General features: G+C 39.3%; 2 protein-coding genes across 5 annotated transcripts in view; one reads left to right on the top strand and one right to left on the bottom strand.

The window, feature by feature from the left end:
* The window catches only part of NFAT5 (nuclear factor of activated T cells 5), a 118,253-nt gene extending 107,815 nt beyond the window's left edge, over positions 1–10,438 (bottom strand). For 2 of the 4 annotated variants that reach the window (XM_060650286.2, XM_060650287.2), the window contains exons 1-2: positions 10,254–10,438; positions 8,396–8,449 (exon numbers count right to left, since the gene is read on the bottom strand). In XM_060650286.2, coding sequence (XP_060506269.1) covers positions 8,396–8,449; positions 10,254–10,326 — 127 coding nt within the window. In that variant the 5' untranslated portion in view covers positions 10,327–10,438. The remainder of the gene's footprint in view (positions 1–8,395; positions 8,450–10,253) is intronic. The other 2 variants (XM_060650288.2, XM_060650289.2) reach the window with 1 other exon arrangement.
* Positions 9,728–22,142, top strand: LOC132690211 (uncharacterized). Its single transcript, XM_078438934.2, has 2 exons — positions 9,728–9,836; positions 10,613–22,142. Exons 1-2 carry the CDS (start codon positions 9,759–9,761, stop codon positions 10,946–10,948), a joined length of 414 nt encoding a protein of 137 aa, XP_078295060.1. The 5' UTR covers positions 9,728–9,758; the 3' UTR covers positions 10,949–22,142.
* The last annotated feature ends 1,933 nt before the right edge of the window (positions 22,143–24,075 follow it).

Below are 24,075 nucleotides of genomic sequence, written 5' to 3'. Positions count from 1 at the left end.
CTAAACTTCAATTACAATTATTAAGTATAGGGGCAAACCATATACTCTGGTATAAGGTGCACAAAAGTATTGCCCTATTAGCAAATAAAAGTTAAAAGTCAAACATATTAATTTCATTCTCCAATCTAGATCGAATTATGAAACCCTTTAAAATACTGTTATCACTGTTTATTCACATACAATCTCTTCTACTAAGCTGTAAACTACATGTGGCTAGAATCTAGGTGTAAATTCATTTTGAGTGAATGAATAAATACAAATATCATGACTAAGTAACTTAGACTTGTGCATAAATATCAAAAGTCATCCCTAAAAAACTGCACTTGGCTACAGTATAGAATACAAGAATGTTTAAGAGAATAAAAAATTTCATTACTTTTATGCCCTTTAAAAAAAATAGCTTTCCCTTTAAGAACGTTACGGTGGTTAAACAAAAGTTAAAGAGAAAAGAATATACGGTGTATAAATCCATTTATATAAACTTCTAAAAATGGCAAAACTAATCTATTTTAAGGAAAAACAGATTAGTAGTTGCCTGAGGGGCCAGAGTGGGCAGAACTGATTATAAAAGAGCAAGAGATAGACTGAAATGTTCTGTATCCTATCTGCAGTAATTACACAAATGTATACACTTGTTTAAAACTCCTGGAATGTCAAAACTGGTGAATCTCTGTATCTCTATATAAAAATGGTTTGTTATTAAAAGAGAAGGGAAAGAGAGAAAAGATACAAGTAGTAACCACAGAGCCAACAAGTAAAATGTAGAGTACCCTGAGAAAATGGGAGACATGAATAAAAGACCAAAAAAAAAAAAAAAAAAAAAAGGGTCAGTGGAAAAACCACCAAAGTCAATTAATAGGCCCTATGCAAAATATCAATACTCATACAGCATTTCATAGTTTGGTCTTCTAACATAGTGTCAGTTGTTCTTCCTCTTAACTCTGAGGTAAGCAAAACTGACATTAATGTCTCTACTGAAGAAAAGGAACGCTTGCACGATTTTTCACAGGGTCTCAAGGCCAAACTAGAATGAAAATCCATATTTTTCTAATGGCTAACACAGAATTTTCAGGAAGTTCATTAACAATGAATTAACTCCTGAAGCACTATTAGTACTGTTTTTCCTGTTGCTCATCTCCTTTCAAATTTAGTTAGGCTCTGAGACACATCAGCAGAAAAAGGTGCAACGATTCCATGCTTCCATAAACTACTGCCAAAGATACCAAGAGTCGCATGGCATCCTCCATCCCTCAAGTAATTCTCCTGAGGGGATAGTTTGCTTACTCTTCCCCCGCTTTTCACTTCTGAGTATCATCATCTGTCAAAACAGAGGTGGCTCAACCAGTGATGTGCTTCAGCTACATCTTAAAGACACTCACCAAAGCCAGGCAATGATTTGCTAATTTTATGTGTTAAAATGTTCCCCAAAAGGGTCATCATCATATTCTTAACTGTTTTTTATGTGTGGCTTATAGACTGTCTCTCTTCTTTTATGGGAACTGTTTAGGTAAAGAATCCTACACAAACCACTCTTTTTACACCATCTGAACAGTGGTGTAATTTTAGTAGGGCCCAAAGTGTAAATACCAATTATCAAATGTTTATATTAAAGAAATTCATGATAAGCTCAATACTCTGTGGTAAAATAGTCAAGTTTCAAATTCCAGCCTCTTCGATTAGCTATGCGACGCTGGGAAAATTAGTGAATCCCTCTGTACCTCAGTTTGCTCATTTATGAAATATGAATACTGATACGATCTCATAGGATTTTTCTGAGGACTAATGTGAAAAATATCTATAAAATTCTGGCACATACAAATAGCTGAAAAATGTATTCAATTATTACTAATATTGAATTTATTAATCTTTCTTTACCAACACTTTCTTTTAACATGTCCTATAAATATTACTTTAAGGAAATTTTTTAAAACTAAAACTAAACAAAAAAACCAAAAAACCCTATATTTATAATGACAAGAGTAATCAACAACAACTTAGGTCACTCTTAGAAACTTTTCTGTTCTTGCCTCACCTTCAAAAACAATACCAATAAATAAATAAATAAATAAATAAATAAATAAATAAATAAAATATTAAATTTACTAAAAGTCTCATCATACCATTTCTAAATGGGAAAGAAATGAATAAACATTCATGACTGACCAGCCATAATTATCATCATCTGTCAAGTAAATATTAAAAAAAAAAAAAAAAAAAAAGCAAGAAAAAACTTTAATTTTTCAATAGCTATTAAGAGTAAATAGGGGTGGTGCCTGGGTGGCTCAGTTGGTTGGGTGTCTGACTTTAGCTCAGGTCATGATCCCACGGTTCATGGGTTTGAGCCCTGCATAAGGTTCTGCGCTGACAGCTCAGGGCCTGGAGCTGCTTCGGATTCTGTGTCTTTCTCTCTGCCCATCCCTCACTTGCACTCTGTCTCTCTCAAAAATAAATAAACATTAAAAAAATGTTTTTAATAATTAAAAAATAATAATAATAACAAATAAAAGAGGGGCACCTGGGTGGCTCAGTCATTTGAGCACCCAACTTCAGCTCAGGTCATGGTCTCACGGTTTGTGGGTTGGAGCCCCGCATTGGGCTCTGTGCTGACAGCTCGGAGCCTGGAGCCTGCTTCAGATTCTGCGTCTCCCTCTCTCTCTCTGCCCCTTCCCTGCTCATGCTTGTCTCTCTCTATCTCTCAAAAATAAATACACGTCAAAAAAAAATTTTTAAGTTAAAAAAAAAAAGAATAAAAGTAACTGAAAATTTCCATATAGCATATCTTTCGTTCAAATTATCAGAAATATAGATCCTTTATCACAACACCAGGTTTTATTTATATTTAGAAGCTAAAATCATTATCTGTAGTTCATCCATAAAGAAAATGTCTACATTTTCATTCAAGGACATGTTTATATTTAATGCATTACATACTGTTAGTTTTTTTTTAACCTTGATTTTTATTAAGACAACAGCAAATAAAAGTCACACGAATCTCTTTTATGTAACTTGAAATAAAGTCTTTGCAACAAGACGGTAACATAAGATAATAAGCAACATTTCTACTGAAGAGTGTCTTATACCTTAGAACTAACAGGACTGTCTTCTCTCACTAAACAAGCAGGCCCAATGATGTCTTGGATTAATATGATCTTTTATTTTTTTCTAATTCTCTATTATTTTACAGAAAATATAATCTGAGACAACTTTTTCTAATATAAAGTGACTATTTTTTATATATAATATTAATCACAGTAAGAAATGTTTCTCTGTACTATCACTTTCAAGTTTTAGGGAACTCCTGGAATAATTATACTACAGTCAAGGGTGAGTTAAGAGCAAGCCAAGAACCATTTAATTATGAATTTCTATCCTCTTACTGTAATAAGCAACAGAATTGTAGTACTGAATGAAAATTACAAAAACAGAGTTTAGAAAAACACAAAAACAAATGGTAGGAAAATCAGAGAAAGATGGATCCTAGAACTAAGAAGTTAGAAGGAACTAGATGTGTAACTTTTATCATGTTTGAACTTCATTTTCATAATTATTTCCATAATGATATTTTTTGTGTACTAGGTAATAATGTATAGAGATTAATAGATACTAAACAAGAAAAGAATCCAATAGGTTGTTTTTAATTTTAAATATTTTCAAAAAAATCTAATTTTTTTCTAATTTCTAGTAAGATCTCTTCATTTCTAATGAAGATTATCATTTCTAATAAGATACCTTCATACATTTCATCATTTAAGAAGTAATGGCTTAACTATCTTATGAACTATCAGCTCTAGGAAGAGAAATAAATTGGGCTCAATGGCAATTCAGAAATATTCCATAAAGTCAGCAAAACACTGCTGCTATTTTTAGGATTTTCATTTTGTGAACTATAAAGTATAATTATGCCTGGTACTATATCAAATAATTTGACAGCGGTTAAGAAAAAATAGTTTATTGTCCCTCATTGTTAAAATAAATATAAAAAATAAAAATCTTCCAGTTTCAAATATTAAATTCATACTACGATCACCTCACATTGGTATTTAGCTCTTATTTAACCAGTTACTTAATTTTATCCATCATGTAATCTTGTAACTCCTGCTTGTAAACACATTTTAAAATTTTAATCCATTGTTTTTATTACTCTATTTTTTCCAACTCACTTCTATTATTTTTCCTATTTTATCTGATTTTATACTATCTTATCTTACATCTCTGTATTTCCAGAATGACCTCTTAATCATATTCGTTTACTTTCATTTAGTTTAATTTTTATCTCAATTTTTTCTATAGCAAACAATATATGCCCAAATCAGTATTTTTCAATACAGAAAAGTATAAGAAATGATAACTTTTTCTCTGTAGTGAATCTTTTCTCTAGGTACTCAAGAAGACTCCTAGCCTTCATATTTGTAAACCATTTTATTTTTCCAATATATATAAACTATCGTCCTTAAAAAAGGCAGAGAAAATGCAAAAATAGAATTAAAAAGTAAAATATTACAGTACATGCTTTTGCAAAGGACTTTTTTTTTTAAGTTTATTTATTTATTGTGAGACAGAAAATCCCAAAAATCCCAAGCAGGCTCCGTGATGTCAGCGCAGAGCCAGACCTGGGACATGTTCTCAGGATGGTGAGATCATGATCTGAGCTGAAATCAAGAGTCAAACGCTTAACCCACTGAGCAACCCATGTGGCCCTGTAAAGGAGTTTCTATGGGAGTTATTTTTAATATAATTGCAACAGTATTTCTTTTATTTACTTATTTTATTAAGAGTTTCACATGTAATTATGGGGTCATCAGAAACATTATTTATGGTTATGTATTATTGAATTAGATACCTACACTCTTTTCTCATTGTCAGGCCATCACATTGAGTAAAAAGGTAGTAGGAGAACTAAATATGGTGACCAATGTTAACTAGACTTATTGTGGTGGTCACTTCCCAATATATACAAATAATAAATCATTACCTTGTGAAACTGAAATTAATATGGTGTTTTATGTCAACTATATCTCAATTAAAAAAAAAACTAATTCCCTATTCTTTTAAAAAAAATATGTATAGTAGCAAGAAGGACCAGCATCAATATGTAGGATAAAAGCAAACTTAATTAAAATGGTAAAGAGATTTTGAAGCTATTTTTCAAGTTCAGTAATATTCAACTATAAATTTTCCAACCTTGTTTTCCTACAGAGAGAACTTACATTTGGAAAAAACATGTTCTATAAAAAATTTAACAAATGTATGATAGTAATTAAATTCTCCTCACTCTGGGCTGACTTCACTATTAAATGGATATCTAGACCACTGATAGAAAGTATACACACATAATACCAGAAAGTACTTCATATTATATAACATAGGGAGTCAGTACAGTATAGTAGTTAAGAGCACAGACTATAGTGACAATACCTGTGTTGGAATCTTGGCTACAATGTACCAGCTGTGTGACTCTGGGTAAGTTACTAAACCTCCCTACACTTTAGCTCCCTCATCTATAAAATGGAATAACAACCAACTTAAAGGGTTGTTATGAGAGTTCAGTGAGTTCACACTTATAAAGTTCTTGGCACACAGTAAAAGCCATATAAGTGGATGTTGTATTAAATTTTTAATTTAGCTAACATTTATTGTGCACTTACTATGTGCTAGGTTAAATGCTTTACACGTGAATTTGCCTTAAATAATCTTCAGTAACCCACAATGAAGACACTATGATTGCCTCCATCTGAAGATGAGAAAATTAAAGCACAATGAGATTAAATAACTAAGCTGAGGTCATGCATAAGTGTTGAAACAAGGATTTGAACCCAAATCTGATGCATGACTTACAATTTTAACACAGATTGCAAGGTACACTACATACTAGAAGCAGTAGCCTCCAATCATACTGTATCTTAAGGAAAGGGCAGGAGAGAGGACAGACTTTGCTGAAATAAATCAAAATAAGTATTTCCTGGAATAAAGTAGGGTACTTTAAAAATTAATATAAGAAATATCACTACAATACAGAAGTATTTATATATGAAATAATAGATGTCTGATATTTGTTTTAAAATAATATAGCTTGGTGCAAATGGGTGGCTCAGTTGGTTAAGCATCTGACTCTTGGTTTCGGCTCAGGTCATGATCTCATGGTTTGTGAGCTCAAGGCTTGCATTGTTGGGCTCTGCACTGCCAGTGTGGAGCCTGCTTAGGATTCTCTCTCTCTCCCTCTCTCTCTCTCTGCCCCTCTCCCATTCGTGCACACTCTCTTTCTCAAAATAAATGAATAAACTTTAAAAATAAAATAAAATAAAATAATAGTTTGGGAGAAAATAAAAGAAATAAGACTAGACATGTATTGATGATTGTTAAAACTTAGTAATAGGTATCTGGGGGTCCATCATTTTATTCTCTTTACTTTTGTATGTTCCTTAAAATGCCCATAATAAATGGTTAAAAGAGAAGTAGGGTGCAGAGATTAAATACTTCACTTTCATTCCACAACCAAACAACTTTATTAGGATTCCCTGTATCAAAGACATAAAAGGATACTTGATATTTATACATTTTACAATGTATATATAATCTGTAAAAGGATGGTCTTATTTTTAAAAAATTGAGTATCCTCTCAACCAAAATAAGAAATTAATGAAAATATTTAAGCACATACATGTAAATATACATATTAAATGACTGGCTGCAGTTCCATCAACTTGTTAAAATTATTTGCTGAAATAATTAACACCCTTTTTTTTTCATCTCTCTCTCCTGCCCAATAATCTCTATGATTATGATACTCTCTGGTCTGCTGCCCAGAAAATGGATACATTTGTATAGACAAATATGAATCTACAGCATGGCACAAACTGAACAATATGAATAAAAAACAGAAATCTGCTTCACTAAGAAACACTTATAAAATTCCTCACCTCAAGTTGTAGTTGATCTTTATACTAATATATATCAATGGGTTTCTGATAAGTATAATCAATAATTAGAGAATATTTTATATGCTCTAAATTATAGTTGAAACAATTTAGCTAATACTAAACAACAACAACAACAAAAAAAAAACAAAACCAAAAAAAAATTTATTAAGCCAGACACTAAACTAGGCATTTTCATACACCTTATGTCACTAAATTTAAGAGATTGTATCTATTTTTATAGAAAGAATAGTAAAGTTTAGAGAGGTGAAATCACCTGCCCAAGGTCACAGAGCTAATAAGCAACTAAACTGGTATGTATTCAAACTTAAGCTCAATTACAAAACCCACTCCCCCCCCCCCCCAGCTATGAGAAGTAAACATCTCAACTCAAATCAAACTTAAATATTTAGAGCATTTTTTAAGTTGACCACAAAATGTTTAAGTTACTGGTCACAAATATATTTTACAGTGGCAGCTTGGCTTTGGGTAAAGAACTCTAGCTAAAACACAAAAGGCATTGTTTCTGCTATCATGTGACTTCCCGCGCCCCCCCACCCCCCCAAGTCTCTTAATTTCGACCTCAGGTTACTCATCTCTACAATGGGGAAATTAATATCCTTGCTGTCCAATTGCAGGATTAGAAAATTCAAAGAGGATATATGTAAAGCCCCTTCAAAAACTACAAAACACTGGGGTGCCCGGCTGGCTCAGTCCAAAGAGCATGTAACTCTTGATCTAGGGGGTCATGAGTTTGAGCCCCACACTGAGTGTAGAGATTACTAAAAAAAATAAACTTTAAAAAATATATTTTAAAAAATTACAAAAAACAAATAGAGTCTTTTTTTGTCTTAAAATGCTAAAATAACAAAGTTTTCTAAAGTAATTGTCAGCTGTTTAAATTCTACACCTTCTATTAACATTTCCAGAACTTTCTCAAACCCTTTTTTTCTAAGCGTAGTTCATTCATCATGTCTGTCACTTGGCTTTCCTTATCCTTAAAAGTAATACAACAGTAATGACAGCAATGCTTTTGTAATAAATAATTAACATACCGTTTTGAAATGCCTAGCATATAAAAGTTCTAAATTCTGAATTTTCAAACTAAGTATGTGTTTGGTGTCATTCTTAGTTATATTCATGATCCTAATGTTTGAGCCTTTTCATATTCAGTTTGTTTCTAAAAAGCTAGAATTAAGACCTGGGATTCTAAAGTAGAACACCCAACACATAATTTTTAACGATTTTGTGGGAGTTTTTTCAAGGCTTCTCAAAGCAGATACAATAAGCTAACAAGCACATCAAACACAGCAACAAAATCCACTGAAACATTCAGCTGCTCTAAAAGAAGGATCAGGCTCTTTAAGAGAAAACTACATTGTGTGAGTTTGCAAAGTTTCACACTTTCTCATTTAAACTCCATTTCAGAGAAAGCCTTTGCATACTCACACAATATGCTTTTAAAATGGCACTTTGCTGACCTTCCAATAGTCCAGCTCTATGAAAATTCTGTGATGGGTGTAACTTCAGAGAATCTGAAAAACACAAAAAGCATTAAGCACTTTTTATGCTGAATGACTTAAAAAAAAAAAAAAAAGGAAAAAAAAAAGGGCAAGGGTAGCATACATCTCTTACATAACTGCCACGTATTTTTAAGAGCTAAAGCCCATATTCGCGAATATGTCAAAGAAGGCTGAACTGCCTCTCACATCGGTCTCTGTGCTAAACTTAGATGGTCATAAAGTGTTTGTTTCATGGAAAATTATCTGATGATTACTGCACAAACGGTGTTAATGTCTTGGCTATTTTTAGCACCGATGGTACCACATTAGCCCTCTTCTAAGAATCACCTCTTGACATCATCTTTTTCTTCTGACGCTCAAAACTACAGTATTTCCAAACTACTTCAGGTACGTTGCCGGAGAAACATCCTACAGGATGGTGACTGCCAACTAAAGTCATCAGAGCAACAGACAATGGCCACAGTTACTAAGTAGGACTCTGTGCACAAACCCAATCGTCGGTGTGCGAAGTCCAGTACCTTCCAGACGAAACCATCGCACACTGATTTACTTAAACAATTTCAAGGTACTCGCGTGAAGGCTGAAGTCCCCCTTTCCGGAGGGGGTGGAATCAGCGGATGGATACGGAACACCAAAAAAAAAACAAAAAAAAATGAAGGCACGCTGGCCGTCTCAGGAAGGAGGTTCGCAATGGCACTCAATTTTTTTTTTTTTTTAAATATGGTGAAATGAAGAGCTAATAACCCAGTTATGTCTTTTGCCCCTCCCAGTGGTGTAAAAAGTGGTGAGGAGTGCGGAGGGAGCATTTCGGTTTGATGCCCCTTTCGCACAGGGAACCTGTTCTAACACATTCTTGTGGTGCCCAGTATAGGAATTTAAACCCAGCAGAGATCAGCTCCAGTGCTGGTACCGTGGATCCCGGGAATCCCCTTCAGGCCTTGGCCAAAAGAGTTTTTAAAACGGGAATCTCGCTGCCCCCTCCCTGCAACGAACCCTTGAACGGCCACGAAAGAGAAAATTCTCAGAGGACGACAGCGTCAGTGCCTGAGCTGGTACCCCCGGGACAGGAGAGGGATAAAACTGAGCCAGAGAGAGACCACCCCCGTCTTTGTAAAAGAGAGGGAGATGCAAGTCGTTAGAATGCCACATAGGTGGAAAGAGAGGAAAACAGAAAATTCGGGCCCTTTCCAGCAATAAGATGACGAGGAAAGGAAGAACGCCTGGTCGAGGGGGGCCGTCCCAACAAGGGGAGGGAGTGGACTAGGCCGGAGGGAGAGGGGGGTAGAACGACGGCGCACAAACAACCTGGAGGGGGAGGAAAATGGTGCCCCTGCACCCAGAACCGGCTCCAAGCCACGCCGCCCGCTTGGGGGCAACTTTGCTGGGGAGGATGGTCCTGGTAAGAGCGGCCGCGGCGCACCGATCGCAGCGGCCCCAGCGCGGGGCCCAGTCGGGGGTGGGGGAGAGGACGTGGGGGGGGGGGGGCGGGGGGAAGATCCCTGAGCTGGGGAGGCCGGGGCCGGCTGCTCGGGGAGTGTGGCGGGGCCGGACACGCCGAGGGACTCTCAGTGCGACTGGTGCCGCAGAGACCCGGGGCCGACGGCAATTGGGCCCCGTGTGGCCGGCGGCTCCGCGGGGGAGGGGCCGCCACTCCTCCCCGGCCCCTTCCACCACCACCCGACCCCATCGGCCTCTCCCCATCCCCCAAAACAGGCCCGACCGGCCCGGGCTTGCCCCTACCCCCCGACGGGGACCCCTCCGGCTCCCCCGGGCCGGGCCTCCCCGCCCCCACGCCCCAGCCCCCAGCCTGACTCACCTCGCGAGTACAGGGACTTGGGCGATTCCAGGTCTAGGTCCGCGCTGAGCAATGAGATGAAGTCCGAGGGCATCGCAGCTCGACCCAGCCCGGCCCGAGGGCAGCGGGAGGGGGGGAGCGGCGGTGGCGGCGGCACCTCCTCTCCGGGACCGCGGGCACCGAACCGGGGGCGGCGAGGCGAGGGCGGCTGCTGCTGCTGCCTCCTCCTCGAGGGCAGTGACTTCCACCGGGCCGAGGAAACCGCAGCGAGGTGGAGGCGAAACTCCACGGGGACTAATTCCCGGCGAGCCAGGAGGGGGGTTCAGGGCGGGGAAAGGGAGGGGGGAGAGCCAACGGGTCCGTTTCGTGCTTCTCCTCAGCGAAAACTGACGGTCGCCGCCACCGCCGCCGCCGCTGACAGGAATCTGAGCCCCGCCCCCCGCGGGGCACTGCGCAGGCGCGGAGGGGGGCGCCCCGGAGCCGGGAAGAGCCGGGGCGGCCACCGGAGGGCGGGGGGGCGCGCCATGGAACAGCATCAACAAGGGCTTCGCTTCCTGCCGCCGCGGCCGGGGCTGCTGTTCCCCAGCCGGGAAAGGGCCCCGCCAGCAGGGAGGGAGGCAGGGAGGTGTCCGCGCCTGGGGCCCCGGGGAGGGAAAAGGTATTTGCGCCGACCTGGTGGCGGCGAGCCCGTGGCGGCCGGTCCAGCGCGGAACTGAGGGCAAGAGAAGACAGACCTGGGGAAGCCGAGGTGCCTGCTGGACGAGTGGGAAGGACCCCAGTCAGAGCTGGGCAGGGTCGGCCAGGGGCGCGGGCTGGCCTGGGGTCTCGCAGGGGAATGGAGTTTAGTCCCTGGGACAGCCACCAGCCCTTTAGGGTTTTCATAGGAGTGTCTAACTTGTGTTGGCCAAAGGACTATTAAACTCATTTCTTAATTAGGAAATGAAAAACCTTATCTAAAAAACTCGAGTTATTGGTTGTTTTTAATTAAAGTACTTCTCCGTCCTTTGCCCTCCCCCTCTTTTGTTTCCCTTCCCCCATCCTTTAGAGGCTGAAAATTCAAAACAAAACAAAAAACAACTTTCTGATTGTGCTGGGTGGCCGGATTTATTCGGAATGGGAGATAAAAGACTATTTAAAAATTGGATCATATGAATCCACCTGGCCGTTCTACAGGAAAAAACGAAGAAAAGCAAACCTAAACACCACTCTTCCAAACCATTTTTCATTTTTTACCTTTGGATTAGGCAAGGATGGAGGAAAAACACATTTAATTGAGTTTTTGCTATTCTGTTCATGGGGCCAAAAGTTTCCGTTGCAAAAACTGAAAATCCTCACCTACACCGCAGACCGTTTCCTGACTCTAATAGACTTCTGAGAAATTTTTAATCAAGTTATTAAAATATCAATTGGAGTGCAGGGGATGCAACTTGGGGAATAATTTTAATCTTGTGTGGGATATTGATGCCAGCAATCACTGGGCAACGTTTTTAAGCTATTAGGTTAGGTTTTGTTTTTGTTATTTTATCTACAAAGATGGTTACAAATCATACAAATTAGTCTGTTGTGTATATATACACATATCTCTCTATACATACATATGTAGTTATGTATATAGATAGATATAAGTGATATAATACAGCCTTTCCCCCAGGAATGCGCAATTCATCTAGACTTAGAGTCCTGGAGATGGGGAAGAAACAGCAAAGGAGGCCCCAGTGCAGGTGTCTCTGGGGTGGGGCTCTTTCCAAAGCTTTACCTGCAGACCTAGAATTTAAACTTGTGTCATCAGAGTCTCCCTATCTTTCCATCTGAACATCTGACTCAGGTTGCCCAACTATCTTCACTGCATTCTGTGTAGTAATGAATCAACCCTGTGAACATTTTCTTCCTGTCAGAGGTAAGAAAGCTTTTCAGAGCCACCCCAAGATGGCAAAGCAGAACCGGAAACTACCTTCCAATCTCCATTGCCACTGTATGCTGTTGCAACAAGTCCCAAGGGAAGTCCCTCATAACTGGTAAGAGCCCCACTCATTTGAGAGAGGAAGATTCAAACCCAAATTGCCCAACAGGCCTAACCTTTTGAATTGGAGCAAACACCTGTTGGAGACCTCTCCCCTCCCATTAGTCAATACAAAATGTGAGAAGAGGAAATTGCAACTTACTAGGTAGAACCCCAATACTAAAAAGTTGGGTGTATCAGTCTAAGCATATCCCCTTTCCCTAGACCTATGTAATCATTCAACAAACTTAGGGTATAGGAAATTCCCAGTACTATTCTGACCCCAATTAACAAGAATTGGCAAGGCCTCTTCCTTCCCCTTTTCCTCAGTACTTCTCTGCCCCTTTGTACCTTTTTGTCCCTCCAGTATGAGTGCTTTGTTGTCCATGTTAATCAGATTTCCCCTGATTTGATAAAACAAAGTAATGAGATGGCCCCCCAAGTGTGACTTGACTTAGACTGTGAATTCTCCTAGATGGATTCTTTAGGCGCAGGCCCTACCTCACCAGGCCCTGCATCAAGCAGTGATTCTATCTCAATGGATATTTGAAAATTCTGTGTCCCTCCCATGTCCTTTTACAGAGATAAATTTTTTGAAAAACTGTTTAGATGGATAGTTTTCATGGCCATGCTTTAGCATTGAGACCTAGATCTTATGTTATCCTTAAAATTTCAGTGACTAAAAACCCAAACTCATTAGTAAACATGTTTGCTCTGCTCTGATCACAAAATATGACATGACCCGCATAATGTTGAGAGTTACCAAAAATAACTACCTGGTCATTGTGTCTTTAGTAAATACATGCTACCCCCAGTTCCAAGGATATTTCCCTCTGTAGTCATTAATGTCTCAGTTGTTTCCTCTTTTATTTGATCTTGGAAATATTCTCATGTTATATTTTAAAAACCACCCATCACCCAAATAGACGCCTTCATAAAACTTTGTGCACAATAAAAAGTAAAACTTTAAGCGTGTAAAATTTGGAAATTTCCTCTCATTGAAAACTACAATAGGATTATGGAACAAAACATAAAGCAGATTTAGTAGTTTGTAGAATTCCTTTATATTGCTCCCCAATCATCATATCGCATTCCCAAGTTACTTGATTAAAATTTCACAAGAACCCAGATTCAACTACAAGGTTGTATAGATTACGCAAGAGAGTGGCAGTTTTTATATTGGTGGTGTGTTCTTTAACCCCTCCTGGACCTGTTTAGGCGCTTAGTGAATTGTGTTGCTGGATCTCCTCTAAATGAAAGAGGTTCAAATATCAACCACTGAAAAGGAATTAAATCAACTCCTACAGAAGAATGTGTTGTCACAAGATCTACAGAATCTTTGTCATTGTAATACAATTAAGGCTGTTAAAATAATTTTAGTCACATGCATATTGTAAAGAACCTGCTAAACAAACACGAGATCTGAAAGGAAAATTTCCAGAGCAATTCAAGTCACAGACAAAAAAAAGTTTAGACCGAAAATTATCTTCGCTTCACCTTGGGAGCACTCCTTAATAATAATAATGGAGAATTGATAGTGGTGGGAAATAGCAATGACTGCATTTGTGCTAAAATTGTAAACAAAGTCTTATTTGTGATTGTGTGTCAGTTTTCACCTTAGATCATGTTCTAGCAAATATTTCTGAAGGCAAAATTAGTTTTGATAGTTTTGCCTTTGGATTTAGAAGGCAAATCTCACTCCTTGTATCTTTCACTGCCTAAATCTGATAATCAGGCATCTAATTCACTTTGATGAAGTACTTCTGTACTTTATGACTGGGTCTGAGTCAGAGTTTTCATCTGAAATCCCACAGAGACCAGTTCAGTTTCTCAAGATCTAGAATAATTGCAAGTCCTGAGATACAGAGCAATCAGCTTGAATTGGAAGAACCTGGTGAACAATGGCGAAGGGAGGTAAATGCCAGAGAAATTCAAAGGGTGGATTAGGGAGGAGAAATTTTAATGGGAAAATAGAAACCCCTGAGGTTTACCAAGAAAGGAAGGAGGATGCCTCTAGGTCATCCCAACAGTAGGCATGGTTGGACTTATGCAAACTGTCCTTATTCACACAAACAAGTCCTTATTCACACTGGCTTGGACACTACCACGTTTGCTAAGATGTTCTTTCCACATCTAATCATGATATGATTAGTAGCCCCACCTCAGCTGTGATACTAGTTAGACCAAGAGTGTGAATTAAAAATCATTTTACCATTTCCTGTTACCCTCTCTCTTAATTCAGGGAGTTTTAACCTAAAGTCTATGGGTTTGTTTCAAGGCATCTGTGATCTCCTTAAACTTGGATACACATTTTTGCAAGCTCATACCTACATGCACCTTTTTCCGAAGGGTGAAAGTCTTTAACTTTCATAAGATTTCTGAAAACAAAAACAAAACCAATCCATAACCCAGAGCAGATGGAAAAGCATTCTTCTGTATGAAGCAAATCCATTCTTCCCTCTTTCCACAAACGGGCTCCGGGAACTGTGCTAGGTGCAGGAAATACAAAGATTTGACGAAGATGAATATGAGAAGTCAACTCTCAGCCTGATGTGGGGGATGACCTTTAAACAAATATATGCATTGTGACGGATGCTATGCTAGAGTTTTGTTCAGGTACTAGAAATCAGTGATCTTTTGCTTTATTAGTAGGCTGATAGAGGAAAAGGAAAAGGATGCCATCTAACACACATCACTTTCTTCTCTGCCCGCTATCCCCCACACCTGATTTCTCTTCACTCCAACCACAATTTCCTACAGTGGTTAAGACAGACTAGACAGTTGCAGGGCAAAGTCCTGACATAGAAATGTTTACATTGTGAGGCATCACAGCTATTACGTGTTGATACAAATATTCCAAGAAATACCTGGGCTTCATTGGACTTTGTCAGTGGATTGTCAAAGAAACACGGAGTATCTTTTTTCGGCTTTGCTGAGGATTAGGGCTAAATGCTTAGGTTAAGGATGTAATGATAAAATAGCTGAATTGGTCATCCACAACTAAGCCCAGAATTGAAGGGCTAGGTTGAAGTTACTAGATAAACGAGACCGGCTTTAGAAATAATGTATTCCACCTGAGAAGCATTTGTTTCAGCTGAATGAGGAAACGTAGACTCCTCCAACATGGGAAGAGGCATGCAAGGGATCTGCCCACAGCTGTTAGAATCTAATTATAAAATATGAGGCTTAAAGACAATTATTCATTTATTTATTCATTCAGTTTCTCGACCCACAAAAATCCTGTTTATTCTTCAAAGTCCAGCTCAGATATTACATCTGTGAATTCATCCTGAACCCTTCCAAGTAATATTAATTATTCTCTGGGTTCCCATAGCATTTCATCCAAAATGTTGGTAGGGTGATCATGACAGTGAATTACACACAGTTCATGGGTCTCTCTCTAATGTGTTGTGAACACTTGGTTGAACAGTATCTGAGAAGGTTAAACAAATCCTTGCCTTAAATAACTTGTAATTGATTTTGAGCACATGACTTTAGTACCCACACAGAATGAAACAAACTCTCTAGTATGCCATTCGTTGATATTGTACTAGGAATTTGACATTCAGTATAGAGATTAATAGAAGGAAAGAAGAAACTGGAAAGGTAAGAAAAGGTTAGAGGTGAAAGGCCACAAACAAGGATTTTGTTCTTTATTCCATAAGCACCGGGGAGCTCTTGAAAGTTTTGAAGGAGGGAGATAACCTGACCAGAGCTGTATTTTAAGAATGTAACAGAGGGAACAGTGTAGAGAGAAAGTTGGTAGCTGAGAGCCTAGAAAGAGAGCCCAGCAAAGACCAATGAGGCCCTGAAGGGTAAAGGCTAAAAAGATGGAAAGGAGTCGTATATGCAAGACATTATGGAAATAGAATCAGAAGAACTCAGAAATTGCTTGAATGTTGAGAGTAAGAAAGAGAGAAAAGTATGAGAATATTCAAGAAAAGGAGATGGTGAGAGAGAAGTTTAAAACATCCACTAACAGGTTCTTCATTGTTGGAGTCCAACAGTTTAAGATGCCAAAAAACTATTTAACAGAGAGAAGCAAACACCACTTAAACATGAATCACCCAAGAGACTTTATACTTTGTTACATGGAGTGGCAAAAACTCTAACCAGAAAAGAAGTTATCCTAGATTTACCTCTTACCTGTAGGAAATCCAAGTAAACATAAATTGCTGAAACTCAGTGAAAGAGTAAATTGATTAGAAACAAATCTACATGAGCATGTGTTCCGGGTGTTCACTCCAAATACACTTGAGCATTAACACATAAGCCTCTAAATGCTTATTTTCATAGTAACTAAATATGGAAGAATTTTAAGAATCCTAAAGGCCAACAACTCTTCCAAAAAAGAAAAAAAGACTTGCAGAGATAAAAAGCAGCCATAATGTCTTTAAAGAGGATCAGTTTGCAAAACTTCCATTCATGGAAGTCTTGGGTAATAATGGACCTAGCAAGGTTTACTCTGTAAGGCCTGGACTGAGGACCAAAGCACTTAAAAACCAGGCACAAAGTGACTGAGGGAACTCGGAACTCATCCCTGACCACTTGAACTGGAATCACAAGGAACAATGAGCTGGTCTGCCCTTTGTACTTATTATTATTGTTGTTTTATTTAGTTAAGCATTTCTACACCTAGTTTGGGGCTCGAACTCACCACCCTGAGATCAAGAGCCTCATGCTCTACTGGCTGAGCAAGCCAGGCACCCTTGCCTTTGTGGTTATTAAATAAATACCTTTTTGGGGGTGCAAGTTGTTCCAATAGGCTTCCCTCCAGAAATAAAGAGGAAAATGCAACCTGTATCACTGCTCATGAGCGGGTCAACCCCAAACCCCCAATCCAACTTGGTCATCGGTGCTGGGGACCATCTTTTTTTAAATTATTTTTTTTATGTTTATCTTTATTTTTGAGACAGAAAGAGACAGAGCATGAGCGGGGGAGAGGCAGAAAGGGAGACACAGAATCCAAAGCAGGCTCCAGGCTCTGAGCTGTCAGCACAGAGCCCAATGCGGGGCTCGAACTCGTCAACTGCAAGATCATGACCTGAGCTGAAGTTGGATGCTCAACCAACTGAGCCACCCAGGTACCCCAATTTTTTTAATGTTTATTTGTTTTTGAGAGAGAGAGGGAGTGAGCGAGCAAATGGAGAAGGGACAGAGAGAGAGGGAGACCCAGAATCCGAAGCAGGCTCGAGGCTCTGGGCTGTCAGCACAGAGCCCGACGTGGGGCTTGAACTCACAAACTGTGAAATCATGACCGGAGCCGAAGTCGGTTGCCTAACCGACTGAGCCACCCGGTGCCCCTAGGGGCCATCTTTAAATATGGTGCCCAGTGAATTCTAATTTCTTCTGGATAGACTCTACAGTATTCACATACTGTGGTGATCAAAAGCTACCAAAGGAGCATATAATCATTTATATGATCCAAAGAAATATCTGATAGATATGTATTTCTTATGGGTGGTGCACATACCTATTTATGTTAAATGAGAGGCTACTTGATGAAGTAGGAAGTGAAGTCACTTGGAAACAGGAGCCCTAAATTCTAGTTCTAGGCACTGAGGCATCTAGGATGTCCATTTTTGGAATGCCCAGCAGGTGGTCACACTTCTCCCCGAGTACTGTGACTTTCTTCCAGGGAACAGTTCTTGCTTTTCCTCTGGAATTAACCCTGGGTGGGGTAAGGCAGGAGCTGTTGGCTTCCCCTTGCCACAAAGAGATTAAGAGCCTGTTTGGAGTGGAGAGAGCAGCCACAAGATGGAAAGAGAGAAAACCCAGACCAGAAACTGAAATACTACTACTACTAAGTTTCTGGAAGAGGCCACACCTGACTTCAATGATCTGAAATGAAAAATTCTTTTGCTTACTTAACAGGTTTGGGATTGGGTTTTCTGTCCCTTCAAAGTAAGAAAATCTTAACTTGATACAACCTGCCCAGGCTTATGGAACTTTCTCGGACCTCTGTCTCCTCTCTCTGTGAAATAAGTGGGTGAGATTATTTACCAGGCAGGCATTGTGTTTGGCCGCTAACAACAAACACCAGTGGCTTAGAGGTTTAATTTTTCTCATACAAAAAGCCTGGATTAGACAATCCAGGCTAATCTCACAGTACCACATGCAATCAGGCACACAAACTTTCAAGGTGGCCCTTGTTCTCATGCTTACAAGATGTCACCTCCGAGGGGCGCCCGGCTGTCTCAGTCCGGGAAGCATCCGACTTCAGCTCAGGTCATGGTCTCCCGGTCTGTGAGTTGGAGCCCCGCAAGGGGCTCTGTGCTGACAGCTTGGAGCCTGGAACCTGCTCCGGATTCTGTGTCTCCCTCTGCCTCTACCCCTACCCCTCTTGCTCTCTGTCTCTGTCTCTGTCTCTGTCTCTGTCTCTGTCTCTCTCTCTCTCTCTCTCCCTCTCTCTCTCTCTCTCTCTCTCTCTCTTTCTCTCTCTCTCAACAAAAATAAAATAAAATAAAAAAACCAAGATGTCACCTCCAAGCATCCTGTCTGCATTCTAGGTGAGAGGAAGAAAACAGAGTAAAGGACTAAAAGGTCAATTTTGGCCCCTGGAAGACCCACATAATGGCTTCTATTTACGTCGCATTGGCTAGGACTACATCACATGGTCACCCCATCTGAAAGGCTAGGAAGTGTGCGGGTTTTTTTAGTTTAGAAGAGTACATTGATGCTCTGAACACAATTGGAGGTCAGTTGGCAAGGAAGAAGAGGAGAACAGATGTTGGGGAGACAACTACAGTATTCGCTACAGACTACATAATAGCAAAAGGTAACCTCATTCTCTGAAATTCTGTAATTCTAATTTCCTTTCTATTTTGTTTTACCTAATCCTTTCTTAATGGAAAAGAGCTAAATATTTTCTGGAAAAGAATCACATTTTTAAAATCTCAAATTTTGAAGAAGTAGAGAGAGGTACATCTCATAAATGAAATGACAATAGGTACATAGGAAATATCAGGTTATGTCAAAAGCTCTTCACGTTTATCTCATCCCTGAAACTTTCTTAAACTTTTATTTTTAACTTTTTAATAAAAGTTTATTGATTTGTTTTGAGAGAGGGAGAGAGAGGGAGGGCAGAGAGAGAAGGAAAGAGAGAACCCAAGCAGGCTTTGCACTGCCAGAACAAAGCTCGAGGCAGGGTTTAAACCCACAAATCATGAGATCATGACCTGAGGGGAAACCAAGAGTCAGGCACTTAACCGACTGAGCCACGCAAGCGCCCCAGGAAACGTTCTTACATTTTGAAATTCCATCTTCAGAAACCTCTTCTCACTGATCCCAACTATTCTTACCCTTTTTTTAATTGAACAAAGTCACCTATTTTTCCTTCTCATTTCCAGGACTTCTCACATGATTTCATAACCTCATCTTTTATTGCTCCCAACTAAATTGTAAACTAGTAAAGAGCAGAGCCCAACACTTAGCACAATGCTGGATTTGTAGTGAACAATCAAGAATGGTTGAGCAATGAATGAATGAATAAATGAATGAATAATTGAAATCTGAATTTCTGTTTCTTTTTTCCTCTTCACAACTCTGTCCTCCGTGCAAGCTTGCTAACTGACTGCATCTCAGAGTCATTACCAAGGCAATTTGTATCCTAGGAAGCCAGCTTTAGAAAGAAAGCCTTTTATTTTCTACCTTTAAATCCTCTCCACCCCTGTATATTCAACTCACCACAGGAGTCAGTACCTGACCACCTCCCTTCACCTGTTTCACGTAGGCGCCTTCCCATTTTCACTGATTTTTAATCAGTTAAGGTCTTACCTTCAGGAAATTCTTATGTTTAAATTAAATTCTATGCAAGTCATTTCCTCTTCCTTTGCTAAGTTGCCAGAACACAGCAAGGGACGTGTTTATCAATGTTTACAAAGGCCCGAGTGGGTTTTCTTTTTTACTGAAAGATAATTTATGTGGGGGTTTTATATTGCAAAAGCAATATGTGTTCATTGTAAAAACTAAAAATAATAGCTGAAAATATAAAAAAAACAAGATAATAAATAGGAATGATTCAAAAACTCGGGGTACCTGGCTGGCCGAGTCAGAAGAACATGTGACTTGATTTTGGGGTTCTGAGTTTGAGCCCCATGTTCAGTGTAGAGATTACTTAAATAAATAAACTTAATAAAAAAAAGAATTATTCAAAAACCCATAAACCACCACATAGAGAAGATCATTTAGCATAGATCTTTCTGGAATTTTTAAAATGTATATTTACATATACAAAAATTGGCCACACTATGTTTACTGTTATCCTGTATTCCTGATGTAACTGTGAACATCAATACGCATCAGTGAATATTCTTAATAATATGTGATGGCAGAGGAGTATTCCATTATAGAATATATCTTATTGGTCAGTCCCCTACTTTGTCATTTATTTCCTTTTTTGAAAACCTTTGTAAATATGTAAATACCACTGAGATGAACATCCTTGTAGCTAATCTGTGCTTATAGTCTTTTCTTAATTATTTCCTTTGGATATACCCCTTAGTAAGTTTTACTCTGATGAGGAAGAAGGAGAAAATGGCAGATGTAATGTAAGAGAGTGAAGCAAGGCCATAGTGGCTCTATTTAGCCTTGTTTGGGGACCTAAAATGTGTTTGGTTTGCAGGGTCTAGGGCTTACTTAGCATAGGACAATGATTTTAAAATATATTCCTATGGCCCCATTCCTATGGCCCCTATGGAATCTGAGCTGTCTGCAGAACACAGCAGAAATGCTGGTAGGGAAACTTAAAATCACAAAACATACAACTTCATGCTGCATCAGATACCATCCTATTCCAGCATCTAGTACAGACAAGCATGAGGTACCGACTTAAGAAAAACACATTAGAGAAAACTTTATTTGAGAAAATTTGGCCCATTAATTATTTTTCTGTCTAAACTGGTGAAAGGCTGGCATTATCTGATTTGGTGGAGCCCAAAAAGTATTAGTGCAAGTGAAAAAAGCAGAATATTTTGTTCTAAATTTCCACTCTACCACTTATTAAATGCATAAATCTCTTAATCATCCTGAAACTTCAGTCTCCTCCTTGGCAAAACGGCTTTATAACAGAGCCCGTGTCATTCACAGAGGCATCATAGGAAGACAATGAGCTAAAATGTAAGAAATTGCTTTGTAAAGTGTAATACTGTAACTAACATAAATGTTACTGGTAATTGTTATTGTCATTGATGGAGTGTTGAAAAATTCAGGCTTTACAAGAACTGAGTTTTTCACAAAGATCAGACAGCAGGGGCACCTGGGTGGCACAGTTGGTTAAGCAACCAACTTCGGCTCAGGTCATGATCTCATGGTTGGTGAGTTCGAGCCCCGTCTCGGGCTCTGTGCTGACAGCTCAAATTTCGTGTCTCCCCTCTCTCTACCCCTCCCCTGCTCATGCTCTGTGTCTCTCTGTCTCTCAACAATGAATAATGTCTAGGGGCGCCTGGGTGGCTCAGTCGGTTGGGCGTCCGACTTCAGCTCAGGTCATGATCTCGCGGTCCGTGAGTTCAAGCCCCGTATCGGGCTCTGGGCTGACAGCTCAGAGCCTGGAGCATGTTTTGGATTCTGTGTCTCCCTCTCTCTCTGCCCCTCCCCTGCTCGTGCTCTGTCTCTCTCTGTCTCAAAAATAAATAAATGTTAAAAAAAAAATTTAAAAAAAATAATGTTTAAAAAAATATCATACAGCATAAATGCAATCCTAAATATAAGAATGTAATGTGATGACAGCATTCAATCAAACCAATCATCAAATAATTATCTTATAGAAATAAATACTAAAATCAACCTTCAAAAGGTGAGATAAAAGAACTAAAGGCCTAACACTTCTTTTATTTTATGACTCAAGAGGGAAGGGATATGTATTCTATGCACTTTCATTCTTGTTGGTCAGGAGTTTATTCTTACATGGAGACATAAAGGACCTAAACTTTAAAATAAGTAATTATTGGGGGGGGGGGGGGGCGGGAGGACGCCAGGGTGGCTCAGTTGGTTGGGCATCTGACTCTTGATTTCAGCTCAAGTCATGATCTGTGGTTTGTGGGATCAAGCCCTGCATCGGGCTCTGAGCTGATAGTGAGAAATCTGCTTGGAATTTCTTTCTCCCTCTCTCTTTCTGCCCCTCCCACCTGCTTACATGCATGTGCACTCTCTCTCTCTCTCAAAATAAATAAACTTTATTCTTTTAATTTTTTTTAATGTTTATTTGTTTTTTGAGATAGAGACAGAGCATGAGTGCAGGAGGCACAGAGAGGGAGGGAGACACAGAATCTGAGGCAGGGCTCCAGGCTGTGAGCTGATGCTTAACTGACCAAGCCACCCAGGTGACTCAGGTCATGATCCCCTCTCTGCTGTCAGCACAGAGCCCTCTACGGATCCTCTGTCCCCCTGTCTCTCTGCACCTCCCTTGCTCGTTCTCTCTCTCTCAAATAAAAAAACTTAAAATAAATAAATAAATAAACAAACAAACAAATAAATAAATAAATAAAATTTTAAAATGCAAAAAGCATCTCTATAGTATGATCGTAAGTGCAAAAACAGGAGTATATGGGGGCACCTGGGTGGCTCAGTTGGTTAAGTGGCCAACTTCGGCTCAGGTCATGATCTCACCGTTTGTGGGTTCGAGCCCCACATCGGGCTCTGTGCTGACAGCTCAGAGCCTGGAGCCTGCTTCGGATTCTGTCTCCATCTCTCTGTCCCTCTCCTGCTCTCTCTCTGTCTGTCTCTCTCTCTTAAACATAAAATAAAACATAAAGGAAAGAAAGAAAGAAAGAGAGAAAGAGAGAAAGAAAGCAAGCAACAATAAGAATACTCACACTTAGAAGGCAACTTTATAGATTTTCTTTTAAAAAATTTCTCGGGGTGCCTGGGTGGCTCAGTCATTAAGCATCTGACTTTGGCTCAGGTCATGATCTCACGGTTTGTGAGTTTGGGCCCCACATCAGTCTCTGTGTGGACAGCTTGGAGCGTGGAGCCTGCTTTAGATTCTGTGTCTCCTTTTCTCTCTGCCCCTCCCCAACTTGTGCTCTGTCTCTCTATGTCTCTCAAAAAGTAAATAAGTAAAAAAAAAAATTAAGAAAAATAAAATAAAAATAAAAAATTTCTTTATTCATAATACATCACTTCAAATGAATGTTTTTAAGTTTATTTATTTTTGAGGAGGGGGAAGGGCAGAGAGAGAGAGGGAGAGAGAGAATCCCAAGTAGGCTCTGTACCATCAGCATGGAGCCTGATGTGGGGCTCAAACCCACAAAGTGTGAGATCATGACCTGAGCTGAAACCAAGATTTGGATGCCTAACGAGCTGAGCCACCCAGGCACTCCTAAATAAATGTTTTAATGTATAAAGAATAAATAGGCTTCCTTCTTTGCTTTATTTTTTTCTTTTTACTTCTTTAGAATTTTTAATGCCATGGACAAATCAACTTAAAGAAATTCATCCCAAGTTGAGAGTATTTAGGGTTTTATGTCCCTGAATCAGTTTATTCTCACCCAGCTTTCAAAATATTTATAAATAGGCAGAAGACATATCATTCTAATCTATGTTCTAGAAGAATAAAATTAATCTTACTGTCCCGGTTAGAAACAAACCACAAGATAAATAAATGTTATAGGTGAGGTGGAAAGAACCTTGTAAAGGAGACAAAATTATGGTCATCTCAATCAACACAAAGTATTGTGCCATGTGCATTACTCGGTCATGTTTAAAATAAAAAAGAAAAAAGAAAAAAGAAAATCTAAGCAAACTAGGAGTCAAAGGGAATTTCTTTAACCTAATGAAGGTTTCATTAAGATAAAGTTAGATGCAAATGATGAAATAAAAACAAAAATAGCGGCTCAAGAACCTGTT

This window comes from Panthera onca, chromosome E2 (genome assembly GCF_046562875.1).
Source record: "Panthera onca isolate mPanOnc1 chromosome E2, mPanOnc1 haplotype 2, whole genome shotgun sequence".
Lineage (NCBI taxonomy): Eukaryota > Metazoa > Chordata > Mammalia > Carnivora > Felidae > Panthera > Panthera onca.
Note: the sequence above shows the minus strand (reverse complement) of the source record. Positions and strands in the feature narration are given on the sequence as shown.